The sequence below is a fragment of the Mugil cephalus genome, chromosome 18, assembly GCF_022458985.1.
Source record: "Mugil cephalus isolate CIBA_MC_2020 chromosome 18, CIBA_Mcephalus_1.1, whole genome shotgun sequence".
Classification (NCBI taxonomy): domain Eukaryota; kingdom Metazoa; phylum Chordata; class Actinopteri; order Mugiliformes; family Mugilidae; genus Mugil; species Mugil cephalus.
In genome coordinates this window covers 8,696,575-8,723,022 of record NC_061787.1, presented here as the reverse complement: position 1 = coordinate 8,723,022, position 26,448 = coordinate 8,696,575, and the positions used below count along the sequence as shown (strand labels likewise).

The following is a 26,448-nucleotide window of genomic DNA, read 5'->3' as shown; positions in this document are numbered from 1 at the left end:
CAGGTTTTCTTTAAAGCATTTATTGGTAGGAGTCCATAAAAAATGAACATTTTCCGACATTTCCACTCACAGTTATCATGAGAACCGTCATTCAGGGACAAATCAGATGATGGAAACCGTTTAAAAAAAAAAAAAACCTTTACGGATACACTCATGAAAAGTTAACATGTTGCTGAACCCACTCACACAAAACAAAGATGAACTAATAGTAACGTTTAAGAAGTGGCAGTAAAAGAGTAGATAATGTTATTGAGTTCACATAGCAGTGACACCAGTTATCCCTCTTCACTGTCTCTTTTAATGAACACCGAACAGCTCGACCTTCTCTAATTCTCTTTCTATACTGTATTTGTGCTGTAATTTCCATGCTTACTCCTAACAAGGCTGCTACTGAAATTCTTCCCCTACCTGAACCCTTCCAACAACATTTTCTCAAAACATGCTGTAAAAAGCGGAAAAGTCCAATCACAAGAGATTAATAAATTCTTAAAGCTCACTGTACATCCGCCAGGCCCACCCACAATAAATACAGCAACGGCCACTTAGCGCAAATGCATCTTAGACAAAACAAAACGTTGACGCGAGGTCTCTGGGGGCTACCGTTTGGCTGATGATGATGCGCAGGCTGGAGTTATGATCTGCGCTGCAGCTGATACAGGAGATTTGGCGCAGCAGTGGGGCCGTTGGGCCTCTCGATACATAGCAAAGACGAACTAATGCCACATATGATTGATGGCACATCTGCCAACAACAAATACGTGTGTGTATGTGTGTGTGTGTGTGTATGTGTGTTAAGTGTTTAAAAAAAGGTACCGAGTCCACCGAACCGAGGGAAGAGTCGCGGAGCTCTTTTCTTTTTGGAGTCTGCATCTTTTAGCCAGTGTTTCTTCCTCTTGGTGTCCGTGTGTCCTTCAGAAAAAGAAAAAAGACAGAAAAGGAATCATTATTAAATAGTTATCTTTAGTGCGTCTGTTGATTTAAGTGTAAAGATAAGCTGCTACTTTGGATTTGTGGATGCTTATGATGATGGCTTCGTCTAAAGGCAACAAAACAGTTCAGCTAGCTGCTCTATAATTCACTAATTAAATCACTTTTTGTCATTTGTTGAACTCAATAAAAAAAAAAAGTCTAAAACTGACTTTTTGCAGTGTTATGGAGGCAAGTAAGCATGTTTCCCAACTACTGTGTCTTTATAAAGTCAAGACAAGGCAAGACTTTAATGCTTCCTAATTGGCCATCTGCAAAAGGTATAATGTTTTTACTACTAATGTTGTCATAGTGATTGAGGCTAAATGAAAGTTTAACTGTGGCTCATTCTCCTTGATGGAGGCAGAGGTTTTAAGGAGTTCACAACATAGCGCCCTCTGTTATTTATTGAAGCTTTACGTGATGCTTTAATGAGATGTTTGAGGCACATTTTCCTTTTGTGATGCCTGCATTTGACTGACGGATTCAGGAGACGCGGGGAAGGAGAAAGTCTTTTATGTGCAAACCGGAGTCGGAAACGTTAGCGACATGCCTGGACTTGAGTAAAAGTGTAATATCCTGTTGCTGAATGGAGCCGATCGATTGTTATTATCTAATTAGCACGCATTTGCTAACAGAACGGTTGCATCTTTCTTCTGTTTATGTTGTTTCTTTGCACTAATTGTTCAGAATATAAACAGTATATAATCATCTTGTCTCAAATATGCAAAAAAGAATACGTTATATTGAATAAAACGCTCTCGGATGCAATTACCATACATAAAATATTTCTCCATGTTAAACAGCCTTGGTTGTTCTGCCGTTGATAAATTAATTGTCGTACCCTGCAGCTCCTTTCCAGAAGGCCAGTGAGATGCTGAGAGGAGGATAAACACTGGCAATTAATCATTTGAAACACGGCAGCGAGTGTTTGTAATGGATTAGTTACCTATTAATAAAGATATCAGATATAAGGACAGGCCTTGGTGCTGATTTCGCTCACGTTTCCAACTCGGTTTCAGTAAGCAGCAGTAGTTAAAGACTCTCTGAGGACCCGCGTCTGACTGGTCTGTATCATTATCTCACAAAGAGAATTAGAGCCTTTGTTTGCATCCCAGCAGGAGCCATGCACGGTGAAATTAAAGGTCCCTTCCTTAACTAACGAAGCCGCTATTATAAAACATCCAACCACTGCGTGTTCCAGATAATTGTTCAGCTTTTGTGCGTGACTTCCTGACCCCGGGGAGGAAAACCGAGGTTGGACTCTGACCTCTGGTCGTTACTGCTACATAGAACCGAGCCTCCTAATGAACATCTCTGTCCTCTGTGTTGCCAATCAAACGCACCAGCATTGGCCATGTCTTTTGTGTGGCCATCAGACGCAACAGTAGACAATTAGCTGCGGTTATTAAGACTCTGCTCTTTAAAGGGGACCTCTGTGTTGCTGCTAATTAATCAGCCATGCAGTGGCGGGTGGGCGGACCTCTCGTTAGGCTCATGCTCTGCAGGCCGTGCTCCTCCTCTTCCTCCGAGGGGTTCTGGGCGGAGTTCTTCAGGTAGCGCTGGTGCAGGCCAAGGCCGGGGAGCGCGTTCGGTCTGCGGCGACGAAAGTCCTCGTCCAAGGGGTCTTCGGCTGCGATGTCTGCGGGTGTGAGCGGAGCAGAGTGGGAGTGAGTCACACCTAAGCTTCTCGCTGTCTGGTTAGATCGCCCAAGGTGTTCGAATCAGCTCCCCGCCACCCCCCATAACCTCTTTAAATTTCAGCCTTCTGACATGAGATGTGGGTTGCAAAAGGAAAAAAAAAAAAAAAAAGGAAAACATATTGCCTTCTGACGCCCTGGGCGGCGTGAACACAATCAGACAGAAAAAAAAAAAACCCACACACACATCTATTACAGCAAGTTGAGCACACGTCCAAAAGGTATATTGATGCAACCAACAAGAAACAACAAAGATGATATAAAACAAGAGGTTCAAAGCGTCACTGAAGCTACAGGCAGCCCCGCTTCCTTTCAAACGCCAGCCATATATTTCATTCATATTTCATCCGCCTGATTTTATTGTGATTAGTCATGTAAATAAAATGAGATTTGGTTATTCTTTTCTCTGGGTAATTTACATTTATATTGAATTAGTGGCAGGCAGGGTATAGACGAGGGGGGAAGAGGGGAGACTTATTATGCCGGGAGATTACAGGCAGATCTCATCGCCATTGTGTTGTGTAATTAAGGCAGTGGAGAGGAGAAGAAAGGGGGCCAGATGCTCGCCGAGCTGAACCTGGTCCCATTTAGAGGAGGATCTGCACCAACTTTGGGAGCCCCCTCTTCCCCCCACCCTCCACGCACACACACACACACATCAGAAGTTATCAGACTTTGATTGACGCTGCTGTGCGCTGGACCATGTGCGAGCATCTCGGAATAAACACATTTAATAACTGAACCTATCCTCCGCGTTTTAGCAGATGCTCTAGAGGGAGAACTCCGTGTTCTTTCAGGTGGAGATCAAGAGCTTCGAGGTAATCAAACGCGATGGCTTGCGCTCGGGCCTTAAGAGAGGCAAAGACATCACTGGACCTCGGCTCTGTTTGAATAGGCATCTTATTACCGCAGGTCATCCATTTTGACCCGAGTCCAATTTCTTTGTCACAAATGTGTTTCGATTGTGTCGAGATTGAGCCCGAAGGTGGTTATTTTCTCTCAGGATGAAAGCGTAAACTTTAAGGTGATTTGGGTCATTTTAGCTCCATTTCAAGTCGTCTTCCTTTTAAACTAAAAAAAAAAAAACACAGAGTTGACCCAGCGAGGAGATACATCAGGACAATTGGTGGCTTTACTCCCAAACCTGCAGCTAAAAAAAAATAAATACTAATCCCACCCTGCATTTGTGATCCTATCAGATGAAGTCGACGACGGCCGGATTAAGTCAAAATGGTTGTGACTTCCAGGTTGTGTGCTTCGTTTTACTCCGGCAGATCGATATTTGTACCCATTACAGGCCCAGTTACCTTGGTGATAAGAGTCCTCCAACTATCATGTTGCGTAAGCCATCATCACATAATTAATTTCAACAATATCAAAGAGCAGTGATGATAATGAGAATTTTTATTGTTCATAAAGGCGCCCTTTTATTTTCTGGATCAAGGACTTAATTTGAGATCCTGATTTCATTTTCAGCGAGTGGCTTGTGAGTGCCTGTTCTTTGTCTCCCAACAGAACAACACTGTGTGTAAAGTTTGTTTGAAACGCACTGTCTAGACTCAAACACATCAGCGCAAACACCAAAACACGCACAGACACAAAATCTATGCGCGATGGCCAAAAGCAGCCTTAATTGCGGCAGGCTGCAGGTTTAGTTGTCCTAAAATGAATCACTGCTCAGAAGGAGGGTAACCCTACACGACAGCTACAGATTATTTTCAACTGTCCACCTTCCCCTCGGTTCGAGATGCCCTGGTGTTGTGCTGATGTGACTCTGCTGCCGAGCACAGAGAGAGATACAGTCAGTGTCCTTGTTCGCACACGCGGCCAAACAGAAACTGGCAGCTTATCTTTGCCATCGTTCATAAAGTGGCCAGTGGCTGAGGGCCGAGGCGAGGTTTCACGATAAGCTGTCAACCACGTGAAGCGGAGGGAGGGGGATTAAAACCGGATGCTGCTTTCAGCCACCAACAGGAAGCCATCTTTCATAATGCGGGGGGGAAACTCGGGTACAGGAAATCACAGTAGTGTGTCACACTGGAACAGACGGAGGGAGGGGAAGGATGGAAGGATATTTTTTTTTAAAGGAACAAGCTCTTCTATGACGGACAGCAGAAATAATTTTAACTCTGTAAGAATTGCCCCAAAACGTGTGCACACATTTAACTAATGTTTGACTTGGCAAAAGTTTCCTGATTCATGATCATATGTCACTTGTTGCTTCATTTATCCTAATAAGACTCCAGATTTTATGACTCCTGTCCACAGACGTTGTCATTCAGCGTAATTATGTCATGTTCTGTTTTGTATATAAACAGTGTCATCTAGTGGTCAGATGAACCCCCCACCCCATTAAATAAAATAAATAAATGACTTTACAATATGGAGTCAGAAGAGGATTTTATGTATATTTATAAAATACATTTATTTTATGACATATTTGACAAAATGCTTAAGTTTCACATTTACATGCCTTTAAATATTTTTAAAATATAATAATTGGTGAAGATAAAGGTCCTCTGTGAATTACACTGAGGAGGACTCACTAGGAATGAATGCTGTTTATTTTAAGGGTTCATTCATCTGAAAGAGACCTAGATTGTCATTTTAAAAACGATGTCTGCAGTTTGCAATACTTCAACAAAAGGTTCTGCTTTTATTTATTTTTTTAGCTTCAGAAGTTGCTTAAGAATCGTGTTGTTTTTACGTTTTCTTCAGTAGCAATATAGTCTAATGGTCGTTGTCAGTACACTGTTAAGTACCCTGCAAACAGGGACTACTGGTACATAATTCGGCATAGTTGTATACTTAAAATTGTTGCAGTTTTTAAGAATAATAGGACATGTTTTAGCTACTTACCCCATGTCAACGCTCCCTGCTACTGACTCCCACAGTAATGGGAAATGTAGTTCAAAAAAATACTAACAGACACAAAACTAATCCCCCTAATACTGATGAAAGCATCCTCGTTGTCCAGAAGAGGGCGCTATTGTATCACAAATACACTTGAATTGCTCGTACCTTGTCGGTAACAATAAAATTGTGATTTTTACCGCTTCCGGGGAGTAGTGAAAGTATGAAAGTATAGAAATATGACATATTTGTGAAGGTAAGAAAAAAATACATATATATATATAATTTTGTGCCAAGCTGTCTTTTGTGCTTTGTGTGATGATCTTTTATGCACGTAGCAGTTACAGGTTTTATAATTAATAAATAAATAAATAAATAGAGACAGGCGCAGGGTTCCTGTGTCACCTAGCAACAGGACTGCGCAAGCGCAACTGCCGTTTCAATCAGCGCTGGTGTAAAGAGGAAATTGAACGAACGGAACAAACACAATCTAAACAGGCGAAGAGGTGGTCTTCACATCACCGAAACAGACACTTCTGGCACTCCTGAAAGGGAGCATAAAAACGTCCAATATCAAGGTTTACGCTGTTAAACATTTCAGCTCGACTCGCTGAAGACCTCACCCTGCCCTCAGTTTCCCCACCCCAACTCACAAAAATATGCAGTGGGGCTTGTGTAAATAAACGAGCCTTGAGCACATTCCTCAAGAAACACACATTACTCTCTGTACACAGTGACCTCCAAGCAAACTGCAGTCCTAAGCACTACCCAATCTGAGCCTATCATGACATATTAAATAAATTCTCTACGATCCAGGCTTTATTTGGTGTTATCTCGTATTTTTCTCAGCTAATATATTTGAAATTGCGATATTTAATCAGCGATAGTCCTGCAGAGCTCAAGTTCTAATCATGGGCTTATTCTAAGGAGCTGCCCTAATAGCTCTTCTACAGCGTTATGAAATTGTGCAGCTGGGAGGAGTAAGATGACAAATTAATAGGTATGAGTAAGGGTATAATGGGAGAAGGCGTTGTTTCACCTGGCTCATACCTACCACACAAGAGAAAAGAAAAAAAAACATAAAAAGACCTAAGGGTTTGAAAATGGGACGTGTATCTTCCCTGAGAAGTAGATTTCCCTCATGATCTCTGGGGTACATACAGAAAGGGATTATTTTAGTGAAAGCACACAGAGCACATTATGTAGTGTAGCTCTAATGTGAGTCATGTACACTGAAAACTCAGGCATTAGTGGGTTAAGCTAACACACGCGGTGAGCTGTGTGATGAACAGTGAGTGTACCAGAGAAGCAGCCACTGTGGTTTTCCTTCATTGCAGTATTGTGTGAAGCAAGTTCAAACCGTGATCAGGCACAAGACACAGCCAAAAGAAACATCAAACAGACACCAGGTGACGGCGGCAGCATTTCAACGATGTTCCACAAACTGAAGTTTATTGACCAAATCTGAACTCTTTATTAATTTTTTTTTTCTTCCACTGGAAAGAATGAAAAATCCACACGCGTGTCCAGTCAAGTGTTGGGGCCAAGAGTTCAGAGTTTTAGCTGCTGACACAGTTACAGTGAAACCATAAAGCAGCGTATTTAATCATGCAAAAAAAAAAAAAAAAAATCAAACACACTGTGGAATTTCCAAACACACAAACAAATGTAAGAAAAATGCACAATGTTATAATTAATTTATTAATAAACTACGTCATTCTTATAACACACGCATGAACATGGTAATAGCTAACAGGTTAGCGAGGTGGAGTTCAAGTTAAAGACATTAGGGTGGAGAAGTGGTTAAGCGTTTTTCATTCGCTTGTTAAACTGGTAAAATGAAAAGACATGCGTAAGTCAAATGTACAGCATCTTGTTTTCCAGCTACAACAACAAAGACAATATACACCCCAAAGGAAAAAAAAAAAATATGCAGCACATACCCAGCTTTGTGCATATGGCAGAAGTCAAAGTACAATTAATTTATTGTAGAAAACAAAAACACAAATTCTTCCCCTCGCCAAAAATAATAATGGAATAAATACAAATATAGAAATACTGTGAAAAGGTCTCTCGCCTCCCTCGGAGCTAAACTAAAATGAGAAAATTGTTCTTTGGGAATGAGATGCAGGAGGACAGAGAAAGTAGAGACCGAACGCTGGAGTGTCCAGATGAGAAAATTGTGCGGCGAGATAATTACTTGTTATCCAGTCTTAGGTGCTGCTCCTTACCATTAACTGTTAGAGATTTTAACTGACCATCCTCCACCACTTCCACGCGCTCCTGGCCATTCTCCACGATCCTGTTGGACACAAATAAAGACAAAAAAACCTCCTTAGTAAGGAGTCAAGATTATTAGAAATGTCTTATAGATAAATGCTGTTGAGCTCAATATTTAGGTACCGCTTTGTGGTAATTTTTCTGCCGTTGACGAACTTGGTGGAGGTGGACACAGACTTGAAGTTACCCATCCCTCCGCCTCCTCCGCCGCCGAAAGATGATGAAGAGAAGGAGGTGAATCCTCCTCCACCCATGCTTCCAAAAGAGCTAAAACCTATGTTTAAAAAAATAATTAAGAAGGATAACGTGTGATACTTTCTACTTGTAAAAAGTCTAATATGAAGTTGTTTGCTGTGAAACGCACCTGAATCAAACCCTGAGAAGCCAGGCCCATAAGCTGGAAAACCACCGAAACCAAAGAGCGACCCACCCATCCTGCCCCGGGTTGCGCCTCTCTGGTGACTGCGACCACCTCCGAAGAAATCATCAAACGGGTCGTCAGCTGTGAAGAGAATCGTAGAGGGTGATTAGAGGATGATAAACTTGAATATTACTAACTCTCATGATAAATATGTGTCTTTCAGCTGACTTGGTGCTGGACATGTTGTGCACATTTTTATGTTATTCTTGCTGAAAACATTTAACAGTGTCTAAATGATTGAACTACGATGCAAGAAAAAAAAAAAGCACTTGAAATATTAAAGCTTTGGTTTATAATTTCTGCAACTATCTCATCTTTAAACTGTCAATGTGCCGACCATTAATTCTCATCCTAAACCCCCGTGGACATGCTACTAATTGTGCTCTGCCGATCTGGGTCACCCCAGCAGGATAAGGCTGGATCCCTGGCACCGTTTGCTGAAAGAAGACTCCTCCTTCAACCTTGAATGGACCGAGGCGGCGGCAAGAAAGCTTCGCTTGTTCCCTCTGACAGAAAGCTTAAAATAAAAGTATCCCTGAACCAGAGTTGTAACTGCATTACTGTCCATTTACCTTGAAGGAAACGTTGAGAGGAGACAGCTAAGCTCTTTACAAAGTTGTCAGTTAAGTGCTGAGGAATTCGTATCGTGCTTTCAGTTTGGATACACGATCAGTGTGCACACAGTGACAGAAAGGCGAAGGCATGACTGAACATACAGCAGGGTAGTCTAACATCACACAACTCTGAAAGACCTGTCAAGCAAAGAGGACGGGAGATTAAAACCGAGAAGAATGTGCCACACCTGCGAAGCGTAAAGACTAAATGACGGTGTTGGGTGCGTGTGCAGGTACAAGATAATGTACTACAGAAGAGAAAGACAATGCAACCTTGTAACTTGTCATAAAATCTGACAAAAAAGAAACAAAGAAACAAACAGCCAAACACATAAACGCATGTATTTTTTTTAAAATGCAGTGTTACGAGTTCAATTAGTCAGCTGACATCGCCTCATGTCTGCTCCTTCACATGTTGGTTGGAAGATAAATGCTCTGCTGTTCTTGGCACTCAGCTTGGCCCTCAGCACCGCGTGGTTCTGTATTTGTCTCAACACCCCCCTCGGCCTCCTGGACACTCTGATGTGGCTGAGTGACAGATCCACAGGACCAGCTGCTGCTCGCGGAGACAAGCTGCTGGACAGTCGGGACTGGAGGCTGGACGGGATTTTATAGCAGTATCTGAACCCTCTTAAGGAACATCGAGAAACCCAAAATGTCTCTTTAAGGAAACACACTTATTATAGAGTTGGAATAAACCTGACATAGAATATCCAGTTGCATACCAATCAAACATAATCAGGGCTGTCTCCAGTCAAAATAGAACTCCTCTGTGCGACGGTGCAGACAGCTTTATGGTTTGGCTTTTTTTACACCATTTACTGAAGAGAGTAAACAGCCACAGCTGCGCTCCATCAATTCATCCTATCCGCGTTAATAACCACCACAGTAAAGAAGTGAGACTCCTGCCTTCATCACTTTCTCTACACGCTTAGTGGTCAATTTCAAAGCACTGATAAACTAGTTTATTCGATGAGTCTATAACGTACGGCCGAAGCTGGTGAGCTCGACTTATACCATGTTTTATTCAGACACACAGCGAGCACACACACTTGGCGTTATTACATCTGCTTTTGTTTTAATACGGAAGCTATTTTTGAAAGCATTCCAGTTGAGTGATGTAGATGCTCAAATCCATCCTCTGCCTGCGTCTGAACTCCATATTTAGAGCTACACAGGGTGAACCACACATGCCTTCCAATCAGCCTTTTGCTGAACCCAGACAACCCAGGACAGGCACTAAACTCGTATTTAATACAACTTCTGTTAGGCCCCCACAAGACATAATGGTGATTTCAGCAAATGAGCAGCCACTGAGCAATATTGTATTACCAGTTTATCGTCATCAAAGTTTACCCAGGCTTTGTGTGTGTGTTTAAAATGCCGTGGGGAACGGTGAAGGGGCTGCTGAAAAAGATTCCACGAGCTTCACAGCGTAGAGAAATGATAGAGAAATCTATTTATCAAGTAAAATAAGCTTTTTAATTATTTAAGGTCTGTTATTATTAAGTTGACGAGCCAGTTGTATGATTTTAAACTATTTGTTTGGGCGTGTAAAGACTTCTTTATATTATTTGTAGTTGCTTAGAGAATTAATCATAAGGATTATGCTAACAAACTAAATCCTAATTAATAGACTGAGGCTACATAATGAAGTTGACATGCAGCAAAGACTAGCGGCGTTTTTTCTTACATTTGACATTTAGTGAGATGACCACATGAGGTGAACAGTGGTTAGTGTATTGGAAATACGCGCTGCATTGCTGCAGGGGATTAGCACCGGGCTTTACAGGAGATTTCCTGGGCGTAAAGCCCCGTCTTTCATATTTCTACACAGCTGGAAGTGCAATATAATTAGAAAACGGAAAAATCAATGTAGAAAACTGAGGTCTTTTTCCTCTGTTGCTCTCGTGAGGGTTTCCATCAAATCAGAGTACGTTTTTGACCCGATAATTTTGTCAAGTTAACAATAGCATTATATTGAACAGGTTTTACACCTCTCCCGAGTCTTTCCCTCCATCTCTAAAAAAGCAACAACAAATCCCATCAGTGCCTTTGAGTGGACTTACCAAAAAAGTCTGCAAATGGATCTCTGCCGCCAAAGAATTCCCTGAAAACGTCCTCGGGATTACGGAATGTGAAGCCGCTGCCGCCAAAGTGATCGTAATGGCCTCCTGTAAAACATTCAGTACAAACAAAGCTTTTGTTACAAATAATAAACGTTCCAATCGTATGCAACAAGCAGGCTGATCAACTTCTTACCTCTTAGAAAAAACAACAACAAAAAACTTATACAACAAGAGAAATAATTTGTAATTTCTGGTCTTCTTACCTCCCCCTCCTCCTCCTCCACCAGAGAGGCCTGCTTTGCCATATCGGTCGTATATATTCCTCTTGTTTTCTGCCACAGAAAGAGGTGGATTTAAGACAAAAACACACCAACAGAAAGTGGTTTTTACTTTCTCCTTATATTATAAATCTAATTTATGTAATAACGATTATTTGACAACTCATGAAAAAGCCATGTGAACTGTTGCCTACTGAGTTAATTGGCCAAAGTGTGAGAAACTTGACCATGACTAAGCGGCCCTACACTGACAGACACAGCTAGTATGTTTGTGCAAACACAAAGGAGACATTCACACTCCAGCTAAACAATCCTGACTCTGTGCAAAGTCAATTCTTACAAATGCTTTCACTGTCTGTAAATTATGACTGGGTGTCACAAAGCTGATGTTGTTATAGGCGTCTGGTGCACTCTCAATCCCACGTTTTCATCCCATAAGACTTTATGAATGTGCACTTCGACACAAATGCAAACAACAGTATCATGCATCATGAAATTTGGCCTCATGAAAAGCTGATCAGGATTAATTAAATCTGGCTTATATCATGTCTTTAAAACAGAAATCCCAAAAGATAAACCATTAACGGTTAGTTTTGCACACCTAGGAAAAAAAAAAAAAAAAAAACATTGCAAAAAACCCTTTTGCAAAAGCCCCGCCCCCTTAGTTACTGTTGCTAGCCTGTCTTGATGATGCAACACAGTGTTCATGGTGGGGAGAAGTATCCCAGTGCATGTCAGAGATTCTGTTTGGAGCTTAATATCATCCAGATCGAGGCAAAATCCTAAACATTAAAACATGTAATGAAGGGGAAAATATGATTATCAAGGTGAAAGTTCACCGATCAATGGCCTCTACCTCAAATACAACGAGCACAGCCTCAGGGGGGAGGATGTCCATTCACAAAATGAAACATGAGAGAACAAAACTAAACAAGTTGCCTGTTGGGACGCTATGTTCAACTTTGATGTAAACTGATGAAATATAAAAATAGAGGGACACTAAGTGAACAAACGTTAGTTAGGCACTAATTACTAATACAGTTTTGTATATATGAGTGTCTTGCTAGCTAGACGTTAGCTAGTGGCTTTAGCCCATTGTAGCCACCTTGGAGCAGACATATATGTTGTTTATTTTCTTGAGATTTAGCTGGGTGGGAGTGGGCCCATCCACACTGTTCACTCCACTTAATGCACCACTCCTGTTGTGTTTTCAGCTTTGGGAAGAACATGACTCCCCCAGCTAAACTCCCGGGGTGGTACCTAGTGCCCGACAGCTTAACGGACCTTGTTTACATACCAACGGTTGCTAGGATGCACGATTGGACAATGCCCCGTTTTGGGGGTGGCGTTTTGCAAAAGGTCAATTGTGAAAACCTGAAATTGGTGAAAATGAGGTTCGAGTAAGTCTGGTTTGAGAAATAATTTATTAAACGTTCCTTGAGCCAGAAGTGTAGTCTAGCCTTGTTTATTCATGATCACACAGCTCCTGATTTAGATCAGAACTTGGCCAATTTTAGACCGTGTGTCATTCAAGCAAAGTCCATGTGGAGGTCCTTAGATATGACATAATTTAATTTAAAAAAAAAAGAGAGAGCGATGTGAAGAATGAATAATGATAATTTAAAATCACCACTTAGTGTGAGTCTTACATAACACATAATAGAAATTAATTGTCTTTTCTCAAAAGTAGAAATGACAATTAAGTTGTTCCATATCTGAGGCGCTAATGTCTTGTACAAACCATTTGAAAGAGTGCATTTGGGAGAGACGTCAGTTTCCTTCTCTACAGTATCGTCTTACCGTCTGAGAGCACCTCGTACGCCTCTGACAGCTCTTTGAACTTTTTCTCTGCTTCATCCTTGTTGTCTGGGTTCTTGTCTGGATGCCATTTCAGAGCCAATTTTCTGTAACTGAGACACAAATAACCTATACTTAAAATACACACAGCAAAGCAAAGCGGGGGGCTAACGCACAATACATGCCAAGAACTAGTCATCAAGTGAGGTGCTAGATTGAAATTGTATATGTATGTATGTAGTATGTTTCTTTTTTTAGGGTGGCAACCATGACTACAGCAAACACACGAACACCTACCACTATTATACACACAGACACACACACACACACACACACACACAGTCCTTCTCCCAACCCAAGCAGAAATAACAAAGACGGCCTGAATCGCATTGACAAGCAGCGTAGTCCTCGCATAGCCGCTTACGCTGCATCAGCTGTTTGTGTCTAAGCCCAGCAGCAGCAGACACATGGATGTTGTGGGAAAGACAAGGGGCTGAAAATCAGTCAGCGGAAAAAAAACTGAAAAAATGCTTCACACAATCTGGGGATTCACTCCCTTACAGACCTACAGAGAATGGTCTTTGTTGTAATCTGTGACGTTATCTTGTCGTCTAAAGCCTGGACAGCCTGGACAGAGGAAGCTCAACAATGCAGCACGGCTGATAACTGTGTACTAGTCTTTTTAGTTAAAGGTTAACTTAAAATCAACATCAGACTTCATTAGATCTCAATAGCAAATGTTGAGGCGGAAAAACTTAACAAACAGGACAAACCTGTCTTCAGTCGTGCCTGCAGCTTTAGGAAGCTCTGTTTTATGCTGATTAATGATAATTATGTTTCACAGGAGGTATCTGCCATCCAAGTTTAACAAGGTTAGCATGCTAACTATTGCTAAAAGGGCTGTAGATCTGTCATTTATAAAGTAGTAGTCCTGGAACAGCCTGGATTGGGATTTGAGTTAGAAACATTGACACTTTTAATAGTGTTATATTTATTTTACTCTGTTTTAAAGTTTTAAATTCTCTTTTATTTACTAATTTATTCACTTGTTTTTTTTATTATTTTTTTTATCTTAATTTTTAGTGTTTCTACATTTTATTCTGCATTTTATTTAATTATATTTTTAATTTTCTTATATCTTACTATGTTTTTATATTTTAGCAATTTTATATTTCTCTTTATTTATTCTTATTTATTTATTGATATTTTTCTTATTATTATTTTAACTTATTCTTTCTACAGTGTGCATTAGTTACCATGTCCCTTGTTTTTGTTGTTGTAGATATTTTTGTCAATTATAATGTAAAGCACTTTGAATGGCATTCACTTGTTCTGAAAGGTGCTATATAAATAAAACCTGATTGATTGATTAATTGATTGAATCCTTTTAGTCAACTTTCCACTAAATAATAACTAATGATAAAAAACACATCCAATTTAATTCCATAATGACACATTTTAACATGAAACCCTGAAAGCATTTCAAACACTGTAGTGCCATTAATCGTTTTTAAATTTAGTCAGCGTACACCAGACTGGGAAAGATGGTATTTAGTCTATTCTGCCATTAAGTGGAGTAGATCAGTCAGTGAAATTTTAAGAGTGTAATATTAATGTTAATTACTCTTTTATACACAAAAGAAACCGCTGACAACTTGTGCATTTGCTAGACTGAAGCCAGGATTACCATACTGGCTGTTGAATAGCTTCTAGGGAGTTTTTGTAGAGTTCTTGTCTGTAAAACCACAAATGAGCAAGACTCACTGTTAACAGTCCAAATATGCACACTGGCGCCGCGTTGTCAGGTGATGTTTTCTCTTGAAGCGTGCGCTGCTACGGTGGTCGATTCATTGTTAGTATTTTTCGTGTTAATTCTCTTTTCCACTTAACACTATGAAGCTTTTACACATTACGAGTTGATGTTGAACTTATTCAGTCAAAGTGTTGTTGCAGAGGGAAAGGGAAGGGAAAGTGCTTGGCCATAAACTCAAGTTGTTGATGGCGCTTGATGAGAGATCACCAAGGCCACCGATCTCAGGAAGGACGTGAATATTTGTGCTGAATTCGTGGCAGTCAGAAAAGCAGAGATAACAGGCTCTCTAGGATATTCCTGGGCGAGTTGATTTAATCAGCGATAATCAGCAATGCTCGACAGTTTTCTTCTCTCTCTCACATGTTTTTACTTTCCTTGGTGATTTGCTGCATTACCCAAAATAACTTTTAATGTCCTCCGGAGCAGATGCCTAATTTCAGGCTCACTTCTGCCCACAACACTTGCACAGACCCTTCACTTCATAGCAAACTCTTCACTTGTTAAAACAAATCTTGTTAAGTGAGAAACTGGTAAATAGTAGAAACGGGGAGGGTCGGTGTCGCGGGGTGGGGTGGGGGCTATTTGACAGCAGAAAGGTTACAGGATGAGGAAGAGTGGAAACTTTCTGCATTGCAGTCTCTCTGCTCTCTCTCTTGTGTCAGTGTATACAGCTAGAGGGGGATATAATTAACCTATTACACCCTCTGAGTGCTCGACATTTAACAACAACACCGGGACAAAATGGAGAAAAAAACAAAACCACTCAAGGGCACTCACGCTTTTTTGATGTCCTCTTGCGTTGCATTTTTCTGAACTCCTAATATCTGGTAGTATTCCACCATGGCTCTGTCTGTGTGTCTGCTGACGGGCTCTGTCTTATGTCACGGTCGTTTTCGTGGCTTCTGGGAAAAGAGTGAAGCTCTGTTAAGACATGTTAACTCGGTGAAATAAAGCCTAACAATCTGCAAGTGAGCACGGCCATGCGTGGCGAGCACGGCTGTGCCTCTACTCCAGACCAGAGGGGTAAACTTTAAAGGCAGAGGTAGGGGGCAATGGAAATACCCAACGATTTAATCAACCGCACTGAAATAGAGGCACTTGGAAGGGGACAGTTAAGCTAATACAACCCCGGCAAAATCACTATAATAAGTGGGCCATCATCCTTAACCCTGAGGCTGCAACAGAGAAAATGTTATGAAACATCTTTTGAATTTTGGATCTAGCTATAAAGATGAAGAACTCTTTATTTTTTTTATTTTTTCTTTAGAAACATGACCTAATGTTGGAGTTATGAGAAACCAGATGTAACAAGTCTGATTAAAAGTATCAGAAGACATCCAAGTTGTCCGACACCCCATTCACGGTTTAGCACGACAACACACACCTGCACTAAGCTGGGAGGAGGACATGGGCTCTGATTTAAGGGTAGATAAGAACAAATAGCAAAGTACCAAAAAAAAAAAAAAAAAGGATTTGATTCTGCGTGCAAGAAACTGCAATAGAGAGAAATAAGATAAGTTAGCCACATTTAGCATTTCTGCTGTTTCCAAGGATGACAAATCGTTATTGTGCGCTCGCAGGTTATTTGTAATTCCCTTGTTCCAGACCAGCACATTCCCCAGGTCAAACTCCCCAACGAAACCTTTAATCATACCAACAATAGCCTGTAAATCTTTTTGGCACAGTGTGTGTTGGCCTTTTGTTGCCCGTAATTCTCTGAAGTGGGTTTGGTCTTAACCGAAGTGGAAATTAAGTAGATGTCACACTGAACGATATATTTTGGAAACCACATATACAATGTTTTAGTTGTCTTCAACCATGTGTTTTCCATATAAATTTCAACCTCATGTTTATTTTAATTTTTAGTAATACTCTTCATAATCCACTGATGTGATGCAAACCACAGCGTGTAGGGTGCAAAGTTTTGTAGGGGTTTATAAGAAGGATAAGAGTTTGGTATTTTTGTTGTGGGAAGGTTTTAAACAGATTATACCAGTACAAGTAGAGTCTTTTCAACCTCTGCTTTATCGTCTGTTTACATATAACTTAGGACAATGTTTTTTTTATTCTCAGATTAAAGATTTTTCCTTAAAAATAGTAATAATTTAAAAAAAAAAAAGACACACTAGCTTGTCCTCTTGAGCTGCATTTACATCCCAATTTCACGGAACAAAAATGTGGTACTCTGTGACTCACGCGCTGACAATCTAACGATGATATAACACTTACACAGCATGAGGGGAAACAATAAAGATATGCTTTGGAGATAAATTATGTTTGCTGTGACCTCTTTTAAGACCTTTGACAGGAAGCAGTGACACTAGATACTGACTGAAACCTGATGAATCACAACCGTTGCCATATTTTAATACTTTCCGCATTTACCTTCCACAACTTCAACCCGAATACATGCGTTTGTCAGGACAGGTAAAACTTTGACATCAGAAGGCAGGCTGTGATCGTCGAGGGATATCTCGGTTATCGTAAATGAAAATGGTAAACAAACCACTGAGAAACTGCTGGTGTTCACTGTGTCCTGTTTGTTTGCTATTTATAACCTGTGGCCTTTGCAGTTAGATTGTGTTTGTGTACGTGTTATGTGGGGGGTTGGGGGAGTTTGGCACATGGCAGTGCCAGTGAGTTGGGACATGGCACAGGTACTAAACGCCTCTCGTTCAGATGTCCGACTGGAGCAGAGAGTCCAAACCTCCCCCCTGTGTCACTTCATCATCCATCCCTTCTCCTTCTTGGTAAATTTCCCATTTGCTGAATGAAAAACATAACCCAACAGCTAAAGCGTCCTTCTTTCTACTCTACGTCCAAATATAGACCATAATCTAAAAATAATAGTTCTGACCCAGAAAGCTTTCCTAGTTTTCTCAAAAAAAAAAAAGAAAACCCAATATCCTGACTCATCCTTACTTTGGCCGTTACTGACCCGCTCACCCATCACCAAATGACCTGCCGCAGTTTGGATGTAAAGGACGCTGGTGACTACCAGAGATGTCGTCCTGTACAGAGAGCATCCATGCGTGATGTAGTATGCGCTCATTTATGCCTCGTAGTAGCGTTACGCAGCTAACCCAGATCAGACGGATTCCTACCATGCACAGCATGTGCAGAACAGATGTGGGTCAGTCAATCTCATAATGCATCGGTGAACAATATATATATATATAACTGAAAGAAGAAGCAATATATAGTTTCTATTATCCTGAAATTATGGATCATATAAGTCAAATTAAAGGCTTTAAGAAAGTTAAAAAATAAAAATAGTACATTATCCAACCAGCATTTAGTGATTTTCTCCAATCCAGAGGGAATTACAGTTGTTGTAGACGAGTTATTGATGTATTAATGTGGTGGTTTGTTGTGTTTGGAAATTAGTAGAAAATGAATTAAGAGCTCTAAAGACCTTTTAGGGTTTTAGCCTGGTCGGTTTATGGGTCAGTTCGACTAGATCAACTAGATTATTGCCGCTTCTCTTATTATCAATGGACTGTTTGGCAAAAACAATTCAAACAACAAAGAAAAACTTGCTTGTTTCTGCTGCTCAAATGTAAGGATTTACAATTTTACTGTATATTATGTGAGTAATTCTTGATGGAAGTGATAGTTATCCAATATATTTCTACAATTTTCCTGACAAACTGATCAACTGGCTGCAATTACACAACTTAGAGGAAGGATAATTATCTTTAAATCCTTTCAAGAGTCAACGAAAAGTAAGTTTTAAGGTAAGTTTTGCCAACTACTTGATTCCACTGTTTTCTTTTTTATTTTACTAGATAACACTTTATTTTAATCGTATTTTACTTGTGTTTCTTGTATGTGCAACTAAGCCACGAAGTCTAAGAAATCGTAAAACCTGATAATTATTGACAGTGTGTGTGCAGTGGGGGTGGCACAGACGGTAAAAGGAGAATAATTACAGTGCAACTCTCTAAATTTACTGGTCGACCTAAACCTGACCCTGTTGTATGGACACAAACACAGATCAAATGAATGCCAGAATACTAGCAGAGGAAAATGAAGAGAAAATGAAGCCTTTCTGGTGGGTAGAGGTCTTACTCTGGTTGTATTTACAGAGCCAGATGTGGGGGGGGGGGGTTTGAAATATAGTACAGATCTTTCACCATTCACCGTTTAAAAGTTTCAGGGGTCTGATGGTCGGATCTCAGTATTCAACTTTTTTTTTTTTAATGTAGCCTCTATTCAAGAAGAATCTACAAAGGTTTTTTTTGAGCCAACACTTCCAGCCAGCCCTTGAACAGCCAGAGATTGCAACAACATGTGGGTTAGTTCAGCTGTGCTGTCCTGGTGTTCCAAATGAGATTCCCCTTAAAGGCTAAATATTGTGTAACAGACTAAAAGTCAAATTCTTGCAATGGTGCATCACAAGAAACAAGAGTAAAGCTGGAAAGTCAGACGTTAGACCATTTGTAACTTATACAGTCAATCCTTGGTCATGGTTTACCAAAAAAAAAAAAAAAAAAAAATCATCTGGGTGAATTCCTTGAGTGTGAATCCTGACTCCAGGCTTCTTCTACAGGCTGGAACAAGTTTCCCCCACATTCAGACCAAAGAATTTAACATAATGTGATTACATGTGATGCAGATAACAGTACTCAGGGTTTATATGTCGGAGCTGGATGATAAACTTTACTGATGATAACAGAAAGAGGCGAGATTAAGAGATAATATTAAAAACTTAGAGGAAAAACTTCACTGGAAATCAACAACTTTTTGGAGCTGTATAACTTTACTTAAATGAATTCATTGCTAAAAAAAAAAAAAGAATAGATTAAAATGGCAGACTGCTTCAACTTTTGGTGAAATTTCTGTTTGCATAATCATTATTGTGACATTAAATATTGGGTAAGTCACACTGGCCTGCTGACCTATATATCAAATAGATATTACGCAAGATATCATTCAGAACACCAAATGCTGCAAATCAGAATATACGGACAGTCTCTAAAAGTAAAATTATGATACTTTTACTTGTGCTTTTTCTCAAAAAGAGACAGAGCTCATTGGAGGATAATGTTGTTTAGGATGAAACGGACAAATATATGACATAATTCATTACCAGATCGGGGTATGGACTCATAAAGACACACTGCAGACCTTGTAAACATTTTCTGTATGCACCAAAACTTCCAAGTTAATTACATGCAGAGCAGAGCGAGGTTTTCTGTTCATTAAAATTGCTGATTAGTCTGGTTTCAGTCTGCAGAAATAATACGCTCCTTAAATCCATTCTGTGCAATTGTGATTGCAGTAGTTTTGTCAGTGCACTCAAACAACAAATGTAACAACAACAAGAAAAGAGCACGGGGTAAATCGGGCTACGAGTGGCTAGGACCCAAAACATAACTCACAACTGACAGCCCAGAGAAAAGGATTACAGCTAAACACAATAACAAGCTTGTTCTCTACCTGAAACGATCCTCAGCAATGATACAAGTGGATGTGTTTTAAACATTAACAGCGAGCGCATGATCAAAAGCTCATTCTCCTCAGTTTCTATTTGTGGAAACATATCCTAATAGCTCATCACCCAAAGAAGATTTAATTTACTGTAAACAGCAGCGAGCACAGGAAACTCCTTCATAAAGTTCAATTTGATCCGTTTCTTTGAAGAAATCAGTGCAGCACAAGGACTAATCCCGTCTCTAATGGTTTCACAGTGGTAAACCAGACACTCGGTTGTTTTTGAGGGAATTCTTTGGCTACAAAATGAAAACATAAATTCTCCCTCACTAGTTCAAGTAGTTCAAGTAAGGTTATACAGGTATGAGTTTCTCTGAAACTCATAGAGTTTTAAACTCAAATTCATGAATCCTCACCCCTACAAACACAATATCTGTTTATTAGATGAGCGTGTCAACTACTGTAGTACAACCGGATTTAACAAACAAGACTGAATACCAGCTGAACTTGACCAACAGGGTTGAATATTTGGCATCACTTAAAATGCTAAAATGAATTCATGTGAAACCTTTGAGAGATGACTTAACTCTGATTAAAAGTGTTTACATAGCACACATAATATTTCATGGCAAACTTCTGCGAAAGCATAACTAGACGCACATTTAGCTCCCTAATGCTTTAACTTGATAATATCTGCATTGTTAACTTGTTAGGACGTCATTTCCCTCTGTTCTTTACCTTGAACTGCAGCGGCCCAACTCATTTGTTTAATATTTAGGTAGTAGTTAGCAAAGCAAATCAGTCAAAGAAAAACAAAAACACAAGGATTTGCTTGTTACAGTCTGAAACGTCAACAACTAATAATATTCATTCTCTAATTTTAGCTGCCAACTTCTGTGTGAGAATTAAGGATTTTATTTTTCATCATTAAATAGTGAAGATCCTCTACAAACACCTTGTTTTGACATTTTCCAACTAAAATTTTGTTTAATAAAGTTCTTAAACATTACTGGTGAAAAATAACTTGCATAAATAAATAAATCTAGTGCAGTCTCAGCTTCATGAAGGTTATGGTAATGAGCATTTGTTTAAAATAACTGTGTGTTGTTGCTACACGAAACTGAGTAGTTCAGGTCTACAGCTCTTGTTCCCTCTTTTTTAAATTTTATTTATTTGTTTACTTATGTATTTATTTACAAATTTGTATTTTGTCAAATATTTGTCATATATAATATTTATTATATGTGATATATATCTTCTTATAATCATTATTATTTTACCTATTATTATTTAGCTAATTGGTTTTCTTTATGTTGTTTTTGAAGGGTCTTTGTAGTAGATGGGCGGGTATGAGGAGGGTCATTGTTATGAGTCCATTTGTCTGCTGCATAATTTAATTTTTATGTTTAAAAACTGAAAGTAACTTAAAATCATTTTGGAGGTTGTTTGTGGCACTAATGAATTGGGTTGTATTGACACATATTTCTGTTATTTTGACAATAACAGAAGTGAGTGAAGAGTAACAACTAATACTTATTTACTAACTATCTTATTAATTGATTTAGGAGACGTCACAAAGTTAAATAAAAGGAAAATGGTCATTTAAGAGCTTTGATCCCATCTCACTCCAACAATTTGCAGCTTCAAATATTCAATTTAAAATTGTTCTTGGCATAAAAATTATGTTTGACAAATAACTAAACCTCGGTCAACTGTTGGTTCATGTATGTTTGGCTCATAACATTGTGTTAAATCTGAAAACTATCAAACAGATAAACAACACATTAAATAACATCAGCAGCAGCTGATAATTGTTGCTTAACTATTCTTCTTCCTGTAAACAGTGACCACCATTAGTAAAAAGTAATTACGGTAAATATAGTACAAAGTAATAAAATGGAGACGTTAATTGTTTTAGTTTATCTAATTGTGAGTGATTCTTTACTACCTGGAAGCTCCACCCGACCAATGATAAGAGGTTTGATAACATGTCAAAGCCCTTCAGAAACTTCTGGAAAGACTTACAGCGGAAGACTAGTTTTTTTTGCGCTATATTAGCACAAATATGCTAATAAAATGCCAATAATGTTACATAACAAGTTAAAACACGTCTAAAAATAGTGGCGTCGTAACCATAACATTTAACTAGACTATAGACCGCCACTTAGCCACTGCTAGCATTAAGCACACAAAACTGAAACACAATAAGAGATAAAAACCAGGAATAAGAGCCGGTTAGCGAACGTTTTAGCTAAATGTGCAAGCTAACGTTTAAGCTAGATAACGTTATTTTTTTTGGGGGGGGGGGGAAACGGCTCCACTTGTTATTTGCATGCTAGCTTCGTGATAGCATGTTCTCCTCCCTGTGCAAAAGGGGGGGACATGAGGCTGCGACAACACAGCATCCCCACATGACTCTATGCGGAAATTAAAAGCTTTCCCCGCACCTTTAGCGAACCGACTTCGACCCGCTCGGAGGTTACGTTGACGCTGCTTCGAGGAGTCCTTACCTGGATGTAGCAAATGTCCACTCGCTCGACCTCTCTCCTCCGTTGCTGTCCCCCCCTTGTCTCTCTGCAGCCGCTGGTTGCTGCTGCTACTGAAAGTAGTGGTGGGCGGATCGATCCGACTGTCGATAGTCTCGATATCAACGCTGGTCTTTACATTGATCGATACTAGTGATGTTTACGGGATGTGCCGAGGTTTTCTTCATTTAGGGGAGGAGCCGGGAAATGATGACGTACGAAGCCTCGCGACTGCTTCAGGAGGTGGTTTAGAGGTATGGCAGGTATGACGTTTTTATTTATATTTCTACCTCGTTTATCTTATTTTATTTATCCTGTTTAGCCGTTGTTTATAAGTATCTATATACTGTTTACTAGTGTCCTCGAATACTTAAACAACTCAAGCTGCGCACAAATTGTAGGTTTTTGATAGAGAGTTGCAGTCAGTTCAGTTTTTGGATAGAGTTTTGACCTTTTTGCCATTGTCATTGTGGACAGACGTCCTCTTTTTGGGACCTAAAATTGTGCTAAACTCAAACAATTTCACGCTTGTCTGAGATTTTATTCGATTGGAGCCTCAAACATGTTTACGCTATGCAAATGTTTGAGGCTCTGGTGGAAGAATATACCAGACAAGTGTTTCAGTTTGGAAGTTTAAGCTTGACATGTTTTAGGTCTCAAAAAGAGGACACGTCCGGGAAAAAGAGGATGTCTGGTTAAGTAGCTATAAAAGTAGGTAAAATATTTAAAAGGTAGGTTGTAAAAGTAGGTAAAAAATGAAAAAGTAGCTATTAAAGTAAGAGGAGGTTGAATAAATACAACACACTCTCATCCAACATCAATCATACATTCATTTCAGGTTGAAACTGAACATGTCCCAGTATTACACATTGTTATTTACATGGTTCTATGGATGTTGCATATAACAGTGTTTCCTGTGAGGAGACAAGAAAGAATATGGAGCCAGGAGCTAGTATGAGGAGGATTTACCCTGTGTGGGAACATTTTGATTTGATAACTCTCAGTAAGGTACGATAAATCTAACATTATTTCAGACACATTAGGTTTGCTTACCAAGAACGGTATTTCTTGAGGTGTATGGGCTATGGGTAAATGGGCTAACGGGGCTAAGCTAACACAAAAGAAGATGAGAAACTGATTGTTTTAAATTTTGGCGAAACCAAGTGTAGCAATGTTACCAACTAGTCTAAGGAAAAACCTAGAATATGTGTAAATGGTCTGATTTTTTACAGCCCCACAGTGTTTTCATACTTTTATATTACATCCTACTATCTCAGGTACAAACTGCACAATCTGTAAATTCAATAGATTTTAGAAATTGAAAATCTTCTTTGATTCTTTGTTTATTAAAAGAAAAAAGTACAGAAAAGAAGCGTAATGAAGGGGAGAAATGTCTTATTTTATGACATAAAAATAATTTGTTTTAAATTGTTTATAACATTTGTTGTGATAAAATAATTTGATAAAATAATTTCTATTTACTTGTAAGTTTTGCCCAAATTCTGTGCTGGGTGTTAACTGATTAATAATCCAAAAGGCAAAACACAAAAACACTTTAATGTCATGAAAATTCATTCCGATTTAGACTCAGATTGATGATGTGTCCATCTCAAGTATTAAGAATTATCGATAACGGTATGGTTCTGTATTTTACTTGGTATCGGATCGATACCACATGTAGCGGTATCGGACACCACCAGCTCCTAGCTGACCACTGCTGCTGCTTCAGGTACTGTCTGAAATTAGACACTCCCCCTGCTCTGTGGACATACCTATACACCTCATCAGTGGCATTTATATTATCACTATATTTATTGTTATATTTATTGACTCATTTCATTCCGTGTTGTATTACACACCTCAGGGGTTGCCCCAACCACTTTGTGACTCACATTTAGACATTTTATGTTTAAGCTTCTGTAGCCTAACGTCAGCCTCTGAGGAAGGAAATTCCATTCCTGTGTATGTGTTGGACATAGTCACAATCGACAATAAATCTGACTTTGACTCGACTTGATTGTTATTGCAGATACCATTCAAACCAAACCTAATGGTGATCTGATTCATTTGTAGCCAGTGTCTGACAGGCGATGAGATGGGGAAAGCTGTGGGTTTATTAATTGCTCATATTCAAAATACTTTTTACACTTTATTTTCCCAGAACCTCAGGGCCTCAAAGCCCCAAATTTCAAAGTAAAATTAAGTAAGGTAAGTACCTTTTAAAGTGGTTCCTGTAATAACTTTACTTATATCTTATCCTAATGTCTTGTCATTTGGGCGGGACATGTTTACACTGTGCGTATTATTTTCTCCTTCAACCCTCAGTTTTCACAGTCTCCTTGTGAATCATATCATCATTTGTAGCTACTTATAAATTACAAATCCAGCGCTCCAATGGTAGGTGGGAACCACATCACCACTAATAACCTGAGGCTTCACGCAGTCCAAAATACATTTATACTGCAAAAGAACAACAGCAACACAGAAAGAGGACAATGTGCTTAAATCTTAAAACAATATTGTTTCAATGAGACATTAACTTAATGTTCCTCCTCAATTTTCTTTTGTCTCAGGATTTAGTGAGACAGATTCAGTATTTATATTATTGTAGATTTATAGTGTCTCATTGTCTTAGAACTCAGTAGCAAATTCTCACGGTACAAGATGATATTTTTCACATTTTGACTGTTCCTTCAGTCACATTTACAATTTAATATATACTGTGTCTATTTACTGTGCACAACTTCATAACCCAACTACACCTGGTCCATCTGTGCAATATAATATCTGCCATTTAAAACCTATATATAACCTATATATCCCATTGTACTGTTTGTATATTATGCCAGCGCTTGTAAACTGCAATTTCCCCGTTGCAACTGAAGGTTTTCTTCATCTGAATCTTCATCTCAGCGCGAGAGTGTGTTTTTACCGGGGCCGCAGTGAACGCATCACGCCTTTGTGCTTTCACTGACCTGAACATCCACGATGACATTAAACAGACCCAGCGGGCGGAGGACAGGAGACATGTCTTTACCGCTCATTGTTTTGGGGCTTTAGCGGGACATGCTTCCTATCCTCGATTATTCTTTATAATCCGAGAAATGTGGTTATATTTTAGCAGCTGCTGTCGTGCAACATTCAGGTACCGAGAAACGGCTTTCTGCGCCATCTGTCGTGCACTCGGGGAAACATATGGTCTATAACTAAGCTGTACCTGTAAGCCTGGCCTTACAGATTAATAACATTAACAAAGGCTTAGGGTATTTCCAGCTAAGAGTCCACCTCCGAGGTGTCAGTGTTTGAACATGTTGGCTCATTTACCTTTCCTGCCACCAGAAGATAAATAGCCACTGCAGCCTTTTGCAGTATTTTAACTATATTGATTGCGCTTGTGTTGTGATTTCTTTTTCTAACTGATGAGGCCTCTGCATTAAAGCAGACAGAGATGAGACGCACCGGGAATTATTCCAGAGTTTGTACAGTAATGGAAGTAATGGTAAAGGTCAGGAGACACAGGGAGGTGTTTGCGCAGCCCCAAGAAGACGTATCTCCAGGAAACACAAGGTCAAAAGATTAGTGTGCCTGAGCCCTATAATTAGTTTATATTAAAAATACAAATTAGGAAACTCTATTACAGAGAAACACTCAGCGAATCAATATGTTTGACTTAATGTTTAAGGCTAAATGTAATTA

At 39.4% G+C, this 26,448-nt stretch overlaps 1 protein-coding gene across 3 annotated transcripts; it reads right to left on the bottom strand.

Moving 5' to 3' along the window:
- dnajb6b (DnaJ heat shock protein family (Hsp40) member B6b) lies at nt 1-22,922 on the bottom strand. 3 transcript variants are annotated; one of them, XM_047568285.1, is made up of 10 exons: nt 22,738-22,917; nt 15,569-15,693; nt 12,982-13,091; nt 11,167-11,235; nt 10,904-11,008; nt 8,164-8,301; nt 7,923-8,073; nt 7,751-7,821; nt 2,450-2,608; nt 1-909 (listed from the first exon to the last, which is right to left on the bottom strand). In XM_047568285.1, exons 2-10 carry the CDS (start codon nt 15,631-15,633, stop codon nt 800-802), a joined length of 978 nt encoding a protein of 325 aa, XP_047424241.1. In that variant the 5' UTR covers nt 15,634-15,693; nt 22,738-22,917; the 3' UTR covers nt 1-799. The 3 variants fall into 3 exon arrangements, with proteins under 3 accessions (XP_047424241.1, XP_047424240.1, XP_047424238.1); XM_047568284.1 differs by having other exon boundaries at nt 7,923-8,301; nt 15,569-15,690; nt 22,738-22,922; XM_047568282.1 differs by having other exon boundaries at nt 7,923-8,301; nt 22,738-22,920.
- Between the last annotated feature and the right edge of the window lie 3,526 nt (nt 22,923-26,448).